Here is a 10889-nt window from a genome sequence, read left to right on the forward strand (position 1 = left end):
AATACACAAAGTAGCATAATAATATATTTGTTAATATACATAAAATGTGGCTGTTTATTTTAAAAAGAAGAATTGCTATTCATTATTTATTATCCAAAAATAATATTATCTAATTTAGATATTTAACTTATAAGTTATAACCTACGTTTAATCTAGTCCAATGTTTCTGTTGGTTTTCATTTCTTTGTCTTATAAAAGATAGTGACGGCTAACACAATTCATTAGTAAAATATAGCATACATTTTTGAAGATAATCGCTCTTCAGTTTTTTTTTTACATAATATAAAGCCACAAGTACGGAATTAATTTTAAATGCCGTGCCATCTACTGCTTAAAAGTCATAATAAACTGCAGGGCATTCTTAAACGAGGTAGGTAGCTAATACATTTTGATCACCAAAGTTCGACAATTTCTGGGTAGAGGGCAGGCTCTATGAATTAAATATAATTTTAATAAATAGATGGCGCTCTCCACCACGCCGTTAAGATAACTGTAATAACTCAATTTATAACTAGAAGTTAATTAGAGTCTTAGCTTACAGATGGCGCATTCTACTAATTTGTCTATGGGAAGATTAATTTCAATCAAATTAAAAAAGAAAATTTATAAAGCGACCTATAGTAGTATTTCGGAATCATGAACTATTCTTATAAATCAGCTTTTCCAGTTTTATAGATTTAACGATTTTTCTAGATTCGTGTACACCACATCTAGCAGAAAACAAAAGATGTTTTCAGAAAAATCAGAAAAAATTTAAGAACTAACCATTCCGCCCATATTACGTAAAGAGCCGACTTGAATTATTGAATTTAATTTTTCGGAAAACTTTGGGCCTCAAAAAATCTGAAAAAAAAATAACATTGACAAGAACAGCTCTGGTGACTATGAAGGCAAGTTTCAAAACTGACATCAGTTTGTTTATGGTTGCTCGGGTTTTCGAAATATTTCGTTTTACTTTTGTCAAACTTCGAAATATTTAATTGAAAACATTATTTCACTCGTTGAATTAATTGGAATGCAATCTTTGCCAAATAACCAAAGTTAGATGTATCGCCATCTACTGCTTGGATGCCGCAACAAGGTATGAGCGATTATTTTTTAACTAGACAACTATAATGTATTTTACATTTAACGTACTGCGCCATCTACTGTTCAAAGTTATAATTTGACGTTTCACATAATGCGGCATCTACTGGTCAAAAGTTGCATTATGATAAACTAGTGAACTATTATTTGAGTTCCCTCTTTGGATTAAGCTTTTACCAAAGAGATGGTAGCACCGACTAATATATAATTATTAGATTAAAATGGCTCTATAATGCACAAATAACAGAGTTTCCTCCATTCTACCGCAGATTTTCTATAAAATTAAAATCGACTTAATTTGAAACTCAAATTACTTTTTGGTGTAAAGAAATGTGTAATTTGCTGCTTTTGAACAAGCGGCTTCGTAAATTACACAAAAAACTATCAAACTGAATTAAAAAAAAGTACAAACAATCTAAAGAATACATTTATTATTAATAATAACAAATGTTACAAGGCAAGATCTACAAAGTTCTGTAAAATGGGTGCTCACTTTTAGAAGTAAAGCTTGTAGCTATATTAGATATATAAAATGCCGGAATATAACTTAACGATAAAATATACTATATAATCAACAAAATATATCCACTCTGTCTACATGTTAGACCATCACAGCTAAGCGGTAACTAAAAAATATATAGAATAATGTCTTATATGCTGGAAATTTCGATAGGCGCCGAAGATTTCACAACCAAAATAAAGGGCCCCTCTTGATTCGGTAGAAAAGTGGACGGAATCAACCTCAGCGTTCCCGAAGGAATGTTCTCCAGTTCCAGAACGACGTAGCCTGACCTAAAACCAAAATGGGATTTTACAGATTAACCACAGTAAGGTACATTGAAACAGCAAGAGTTTCCTTTAAAAAATCCTGAGACGTCAATTATTAATTAATTTATTAATTAATCATTTTCAATTTTTTTTTTACTGATTGAAAAAAAAATTTAGCTTATTTCACATAATACCATTTTGAAAATTTATGAAAATGTATATAGAATCCCAAAATTGAAAAAAATATATATGAAAGAAATAATGGAAAGTGGTAAACATGAAAAAAATTTCAATTTTTTTTTTTAAAGAAAAAATAGAAGATCGTTTTGAATAATTTTTTTGTAATTTTTTTGAAAAACTACATCCAAAAACAAATAAAATGAAAAAAAGTTGTTATTTGGTCAATTTTTGGATGAACAGTGGGCTTCAAAAAATACATCCAACGCATTTGAACTCAAATAAATCATTTTGAGACCATCTGCTTTTGACTTTTTGAAATTGTCATCAATCGCTGCATATAACAATTTTTTTCAATTTTGGGATTCTACATATATACATTTTCAAAAATTTTCAAAATAGTATGTGAAATAAGCTAAACTAAAATAAATTTTTTTTTCAATCAATAAAAAAAATTGAAAAAAAAAACCGAAAAAATTTGAGAATTTATAAAAAATTTCAATTCAAAAATAATAATTGTGAAATTTTCATTTCTTTTCAAAAATCAAAAAAAAAAGTGAATATAGGTCCAAATAATTTTGATGTATTTTTTTTCTCAAAAAGTACATTTAAAAACAAAAATTTTGAAAAAAAACGTCCTGATAACTCAATTTTTGAAGTTATTTAAAAAAAGCAATTTTTTTCAAATATTCATCTTTTTTTGAGTTGCGTTAAAAAAAACTTTTCTTTGCCAAAATTCAAGAATTCATATTTTTGAAAAAAAAAACGCAACTGAAAATTTCAGGACCTTTTAAGATCATTTGAAGGTATTTTATAAAAAAATTGAGCCAAAAATTTAATGTCGATAGTCGATTTTGACGATTTTTAAAAATTCAAAATTCTACAAATTTTTCGTTTTTCGAAATTATTTTTCGGAATATATATTTTTTTTCATAGCCTCTCCTCCTCCTCTCTAAAACAAACACAAGCACATTTCTGTAACTATAATAGTTTTCGAGATATTTAAAAAATAAACTTGAAAAATTGGAAAAATAGTGAAATTTTGAATTTTGAATAACTTTCAACAAAAATTTTTTTAATTGAAAGGAATCGATTCCAACCATTGGTCGATTTGACATGGAACGACCCATATGATAATTTTTTTACAATTTATAAAAAACAGTTTTGTTAAAAAATCTAATCTAAGTCTAAGTTTAATTTGACTGTCACAACTAAATGTGAAAAAAGTACCAAAGCACCTATGACCTAAAGTTAATTTTTAAAGTTATAACTATTGTTCACAAAAAAATACTTTCGTTGTTGCACCATTTACAACATTTTTACCGATGTATGTTCCATATCACCAAATTACAATATTTAAAAACAACATACACAGCGAACGTGTAAATTTCCCTCTATTATTAATGTAAATGTACTACTTTATCACCTGTAGGTTCCCGAGGACTTGGATCTAAAAGGAGCGGTGACAGTCTCGTCATTAACTTGCAGTATGGTAGCCTCCACACCCAGCTGGTATTGCTTTGGACCCTTCAGTTCTATGAGCAACTGGTTGTTATTCGAGGACGACTCGATATCCACCTTGAATTTAGGATTGTTGGGGTACGTGGACGGGTGGTTGGGACAGCCACCGGCCGTGGTACCTTTCCACTCCCCCGTTATCTAAAACAAAAAAAAGCATATAAACCAGAGAAATAAACAATCACTAAAAAACTAAATAGATATTCGCTGAAAAAACTTCAATAAACACGGTATAGTTAAATTTAAAAAAACTGCGGTCCTTTAGAGACCTAGAAACGTTTGAGTGAAAATAGGTTTGTCCTCCCACAAATCTCTTCTATTGACGTTGAGGGTTGCTTTCGCTGTACAGCAAAAATAAAATGCTCTCTCAACGATAAAAATAAAGTATTTTTATTGAAAACTAAGTTTGCAAAAAAGACATGTTGTCGGGGCGAGTTTTCGCTAGAGAGTCCGTCTTGGTGTGGAGTCGCTCGCCGAAGTACCTGGTCCTTGGCGCCACTCTGCCGTCAACTTTTTTTTTTGGAACCCTGATGCGTCCTGGGTGGCGTCTGAATGGCGCTATTGACGTTGTACTTAAAAATGGGTCACTTGCAGCATGTGTACCCACAACACAATTGAATCTCCAACTTCATCAAAGACGTTAAACAATAATTTTGAATTTTTAAATCAAATTTTTCCACTATAAAACTGACTCTGACAGAAACAGACCCTCGATGACAAAAAAAGATGGTCCTAACCTAAAACAAAAAGCGCCCCAACGTAACATTCATTTTAACATTTTCGGTGACTTTTGTCTAGACTTTTGCCTGTACTTCTAAAAAGGCCAATTTTTGTCAATAAACGAAGGAGGTAAAGCACGGAAATATCTCAACGAAAATATGCTTATTAGCTAAAGGGAGTTTGTGAAAAGAACCTTAGAATGCTTTTTTTTTTAGGTCACGAATTCCACCACGGTTTTTCACGATATCACTCAGAACTTTAACCACAAAGACACTCAAATACACTGTACCGTCATTAAACACTGAAATAAATAACTTTATAAGATTATACACTTACAATGTACAAAACGCTTCTCTACCACATTAAATTTTACTATAAAAAAAATAAACTTAATACTTAATTCGAATTCAATATCAATTCCAGTAAAAAAACAATACCAAAGTTACAGTGAAACTAACCTGTTTTTCCTTGGTGTAAGGGTCCACGATTTTGGTCAAAGTAAAGGGGCAGGTGGCGTAAGCCCTCAGGGTGTAGTAGATAGTCGTAGATTTCTCGTATTGTGAAACGACGACGGTGTACCTCCTACTGCTGCCAGGGCCCAAGATGATTTTGCACAAGTAGTGCGGGCTGTTGATTTTCACTCCGTCGATGAAGGGGGGCGGATCGTCTGATCCAAACGAAATAAAACAAATAAATTGAAATCCAAGCTCGAATTCAAGTTTAAACTAATAAAGCTGTGACATTTTATGCGTTCCATACAGGGTGTTCCTGAAATAATGGCAAACATTTTGGGGATGGTTGTACTTATAGAAATAACGGTACAGCAGAATTATTTCTTTTTTTTTAAATAAAAACAAGCCAAAAGTTTTTTTTCCAGTGAAACGATTGGTTTCAAACTATAGGCAGCAAGCTACGCATACGAAATAAATTATTAAAATTGTGAAGCCAAAAATATTTGAATAAATTTTTAATATAATTTCGTCAGATGAGAATTTCAGGAAATTTTTTGAAATTTGAAGATTTTCAAATAAGGTAAAAATAGAAAATGTTTCTTTCGAAATTTTTCGAAAAAGTTTAGTGTTAAAGAAGACAAAACAGTACTAGATTAACATGAACGGAAAATGTGGTGACAACATTTTTTGTCGAACTAAATGGTTTTCTCAAAGCAAGAGAACATAACAATTCCATACAAGTTTACTTTTATAAGTAGTATTTTCGCAACACCCTGTACGATATTGCAAATATTCATCTAATTAGCAGTCTTACATGGATAATACACCTTCTTTCCATTTTTGTACACATACAGAGTAATGTACTCTTTATTCTCCCTGAAATCATCGATATCGGTAATGTGCCTCGTCAGAAGCAACCAAACTGCACCCGATGTGTTACTACCGACATCGAGCGAATATTGGGGATTAGAAGCCACCGTGTAAAGATCCTTCGCAGGTCCTCTACCTGCATGCCAAGATCTAAAACAAAATTTACCCTGTAGACGCTATTACGAGATGTATTTTTTAAGTATAGACTGTTAAAAAATTGCCTGTGGCAAGGAAAAGTGATCACGCTAGTTATAGGCTATTTTTCCGGGGTCAACAACGGTATTATTTTGGAATGTTGATAATTTACAATTAACGTTGCGATAATTGTTTTCGTCAACTGAAATTTTACTAGCAAAAAAAAATAACAATGCTGCTGAACTGCTGTAAATGTCGACGTTTATTTCAGAGGTGTAACTTTAAGTTTAGGGCAAAATAAAATAATTTTGTAAAAAGTCGTTATATTTTTTTTATGTCAATGTCACAAAGCCCTAAACAGAAAAATTCCAGTGTTTATGAAAAATTTATATTTTTTTTATATGATGTACCAATATTACCTAATATTGGTATATGGTTAGGCCGATGCTGCTAATTATAAAAATGAAAATAATGTGCATAATAAAAAATAAAAATACTTGCTAATCTGATAGATTTAAAACATTTTTTTCAATTTATTGGCTTACAAGATGTTTATAATTTGGAAAGCAATTTCGCGACCTTCTGCTTGAGGTGTCTCAGCTGAGTTCATTACGTAGAATCGACAAATACAAAAGTCGTGTCAAAATCTTTCTCCCCCTACCACGCGCATCAACATGTAGAGCGGAACAAGCATTAATAAATGAAGTTGTAGCGATTTTTTGAAAAAATGTCAGCTCTCAAATGGCAATAATGCCCGATCACACGCTAATCTTAACAGGCAAGAAAAGACTAGATCGCTTTGCGCGTACACGTGTAGTCGGCACCTGTCCGCCCAATGTCAGTCTGTTTGGCGATAGTGAAGAACCTGTTGCGTGTCGTGTTTAGTGTAACAATTGTTGGAGTTTTTTTGGAAGTAAGAAAAATAAAAAACGTAAAAAGCGTAAAATAATACATATGTATATGTAACCACATGTTTATGTTTTACCTTATTTAAGCTTTATGTGATTTGTTATAATAAAATGTGTATGTACTTACATAATATACATATGTACAAGTCTTTATATGTTCGATAATCCGAACAATTCCATAATACGAATAATTCCTGGCAATGTGGTGTTCGGATTAAAGAGGCTGCACTGTATTTTGCAAAACGCACACAATTTGTACAGGAAAGTACAATTTTTAGACAAAATTCTTAGCCTAAGATGAATTACGTAAGTGCATTACTATATGATTTATTGAAAATTGAAGTCTTTTTTTGAAAAACTCAATTTTTACAAAAACTATAAAATATTTTGCGATTTTACAAAAATGCACTTATTCAACATGCCAAGGACTACATAATCTGAGTTTCCTAAAAAAAAAATTTTTTGTTTTAAAGATATAGACGTTTTAAAAAATGCGATTTTTAGACGTTTTTTGCAATAACTAATACATTTGTTTATCAATAATTGATGTCGGGCTGGGCTCAAAATTTTTGTTATAAAAAGTTCTACAACCTTTGTCTAAAACATTCTTTTCTAAAATGTTTAGTTTTTTTTTAAATGAAAAAAAACTTTTTATGTGAACTTTGGACGCAATTTTGAAAATGTCCTAACATTCAGCTGGAGTAAAGTAGTTCGTTCGCTGAACTAAATTTTGACAAAAAAAAACGAAGTATTTTGGACAATTTGACTAGCCTGTTTTTCTGTATGGTGAATTTGTGTGTCTTCATTGTGAAATTCTACGGTATTACGAAAAAACAAATATGAATGAAGAAAGATGCGATTTTGCAACAAAGCATGATTTTTTATTTATTTTGAAACAGACTTAACTAGAAAAACCGCAATAAAATTATTTTCAACTATGCTACAAGGAAAAAAAATTTCTAACAATTAATACTCACTGATGTATGCAATAAGTGTACTTGAACAGCTCAGGGTTCCAGTTCATATAGAAAACATCGAAGAAACTGAGAACGCTGTCGTAGTCTATCCAAAACACCCCGTTATCGAACTGGGCCGCACTGTTTGGATCATAATTCAACAGATTTTGCAATTCAGGGGTCCAGTGCCTCGTATCCAACTCGGAATAATTCCCTCTCCACCTGAGATGAGACCACGGGTTCTTCAATTTCAACAGTCTGACCTAGAAATCCATTATTAGTACTCCTACTCACAATTTAATAAAAACCCACGTTTCACGTGAATTTAAATAAATTAACTCACGCCTTTGACTGTCTGGACATCCATCACGGCGTAAGCATGCGTCGGCACCAATCCACTCCTCTCCGCGTCATTCTCGGACAATTCGCCCGTCGCTACGGTCACCAAGACGTCGCCTTTAGCTAGACGGGTCTCTAGAGTGTTGAAGAGGGAATCTCGGTTGAAATCGGATTCCTTTACTCTTATCGCAATCCTTTCCGGTATCCAACCTGTTAAGGCGTGTAAATCAATATTCTAAAAAAATATACCAAACTTTATAACACACAAATTTTAGAAAATAGTTTTGCTTCTTCATTTAAAAAATATAACCAACAATCAATAAAATACTAGGCGTAGGTTTAAGCGGAGATAATAGAATGTGTTCTCTAAAATACCGGAAATTATTTTTATTAATTTCGATTATTGTGCAAGTTTGAAAAGCTACAAGCTACCAACAAAGTAAAAATTTAATTCTTAGAACTTACACTGTTACTTCCAGGGAAATCGTATCCACCCATAACCTTCATATATGCCTTTTCCAACAAAGAAATCCAAAACTCGTTCTTATTGCCGGAATACGAGCACAACAACCTCCCGTACCTGTCAATCGGGAGAGTATCATCTATAATAACCTTCCTCGCTACTCCATTGATATGTAACTTGATCATGTATTTGCCAAAAGGATTATAAATGGGTTTCCTGTCCTTCGACTGGGGATAAATAATCGCTGTGACTAGTTTTCTCCCGAAACGTTTTTCGTAAGAAGCGCTCACGGCTAGACTAGCGACAAACGAACAATCAGAGATAACCGTTTGCTTTATACTAAGGTAACTGGGAGCGGTGCCATATACGATGCACGGGTCGGAGCATAACTCTTCGGGACGAGCAAACTTGTGAAAATCTCGCTTCTGTTTTGGTGATAATGTCAACGGGCCATCTTTATCGGTAAACGGTATGGAGTACTGAAAACGTTCTGATAGGTCCACATTCATAAAAGGCACATAATCCCTCCTGTTGATTTTAGAAGTATGCAGGAGGACCAGTTTCTCTTCTTCGGTGTAAGTGTCTTGGCCGGACACTTTCAAATGGGCGCTGGAACCTCTATGGAGCTCCTTTGGTTTCTGTGACACGTTAGTCGTTGGTTTTTGTTGTATTATGTTAGGTGGTGTAGATGGTGAAGTGGGTGTAGAAGGATTTGAAACTGGTGTTGATGATGTAGGAGTTGGCTCTTTTCGAATGCCTACAAACATTATACATACAAGGTGTTAATTGCATACGTCAACATACTTTAAGAGGTGATTCTTTGTATCATTTTAAGCTTATATATACGTGGTTCCACAAATCAATAGTTTTCGAGATATAAAGCAATTTAAAAACATTTTTACGATTCATAAAATATCTCTGAAATATTTAGAATTAAATATTTATCAAAAAAGTATATTTTATTTTATTTAAAAAACTAAGTATGTTTCCAATAAAAAGATACTAATATGACGAGACTATTTTTTTGACACCATGTAAATAAAAAGAAAAATAATTCTAAACAGACTGTACCTTTCAATTGTTCTGCTCTATCCAAAGCTTGCAAAGTAAGAGTCTTCAAATCGCCTTGCATCAAGTCCGGAAACTGTGTAATATACTCGATCGCTTTGGTATACAGTTCGACAGCATCTTCCTTATCTCCCTGCTCATCTTCGTCTATGGCCTGTTGCAGCAAAAAGTAACACTGTTTCAATTTAGTATTACTAGTGTCATTTTCCACAATCTTACTCTCCACGGGAGACTTGTTCATAAGTTCGCTAGCTCGATTCTTGTACTCGTGTGCTTTTTCTCTGAAGGAATCACCTCTTTCTGGTCCAACGGTTATAGCTGCCTGTTCCAACAACCGAGCAGCAGCTTCATAGTAATATGCCGATATTTTCGGTTCACCCTGTTCATCGTACTGAACTGCTTTCTTGGCAGCCTCCACAGCATTATCTAATAACTGACCAGGATTAGACATCGTATTCTTGCGTTGTTGCGATTTCAATTATAAAACTTAAAGATAATTGTCTTATTAATATGCAGAACGTGATTCATATTATTTTTATAGGTATGACAAAGTGGATTAGAGGTTATCAGCTGCAATATATACGGATGAAAGCACTTTAAGAGGTATATGTTGAACTTTACAAATAACAAACAAAAAATTATTCTGGTTCTCAGACACAGTCTTGTTCATAAACAAATTATGCGCGGATTTCTTTTACCTTTATTTACATTTTTTGCATAGGAGTTTGCATAGGACGTCGTAGAGTGGAACTACCGTCTACCATACCACTAAAACGTAAAGTCGACAGTCTAGTTATCTCTCTTATCTATGGTAAAGTCCCTGCCCTGTAAAGTTCCTAGATATTTAAACAGTAGACAACTGGTCTGTTCCAACATGAGTCAGGAATTGGTTCCGAACTGTTTGAAATGTGCATCCAACTAATTCTTGCGATATATTCAGTGAAGACACATTTAGAACTTAGCTGGCCAAACATTTCGAACGGTTGGGAACCAATCCCCGAGTCTTGTTGGAACAGACCTGTTAGGTCTGTTCCAACAACATCTACACCACAGATTAGTTGGTACTCTGTGATCTACACCACAAAACATATAATAGAATCTACACCCTGGACTGCTTTCGTTTTGCAGAGTATTAGACACAAGGACGAAAAGATTTTAGTTGGTGTGCAACACAGTAACACACTCAAAACAAATGGAAAATCTTTTTTCTGTTTTGTGTAGAAAATGGAAATGGAGATTTTAGATCTTTGTAATTTTTTTATCCTATCACGTAATGCTGCTGTGACATCTATGATATCGTGGTCTATGAATAATATCATCCACAGATCTTGATCTGTGATATCATCAATATCCCCTTTGGTGAGATCATGGAGTAGTCTCCCTAGGTGGGATACCGAGTTATTTTTGCCTTCCGCCATCTTTTGTTAAG

General features: G+C 33.2%; 1 protein-coding gene across 1 annotated transcript; it reads right to left on the reverse strand.

The window, feature by feature from the left end:
* Positions 1-1502: 1502 nt before the first annotated feature.
* Positions 1503-10217, reverse strand: LOC108910617 (calpain-7-like). Its single transcript, XM_018715297.1, has 8 exons — positions 9464-10217; positions 8395-9149; positions 7934-8164; positions 7612-7853; positions 5536-5741; positions 4728-4936; positions 3458-3690; positions 1503-1878 (listed from the first exon to the last, which is right to left on the reverse strand). Exons 1-8 carry the CDS (start codon positions 9909-9911, stop codon positions 1737-1739), a joined length of 2466 nt encoding a protein of 821 aa, XP_018570813.1. The 5' UTR covers positions 9912-10217; the 3' UTR covers positions 1503-1736.
* Between the last annotated feature and the right edge of the window lie 672 nt (positions 10218-10889).

The sequence above is a fragment of the Anoplophora glabripennis genome, unplaced genomic scaffold (genome assembly GCF_000390285.2).
Source record: "Anoplophora glabripennis isolate ALB-LARVAE unplaced genomic scaffold, Agla_2.0 scaffold461, whole genome shotgun sequence".
NCBI classification, from domain to species: Eukaryota; Metazoa; Arthropoda; class Insecta; order Coleoptera; family Cerambycidae; genus Anoplophora; species Anoplophora glabripennis.

Coding starts and splice junctions, on each gene's coding strand:
- LOC108910617 (XM_018715297.1), bottom strand. CDS start 9,911: ATGTCTAATCCTGGTCAGTTATTAGATAATGCTGTGGAGGCTGCCAAG. Junction 9,150..9,463: donor TAGAGCAGAACAATTGAAAG/GTACAGTCTGTT, acceptor TAATGTTTGTAG/GCATTCGAAAAGAGCCAACT. Junction 4,937..5,535: donor AAAGAAGGTGTATTATCCAT/GTAAGACTGCTA, acceptor CGTTTGGATCAG/ACGATCCGCCCCCCTTCATC.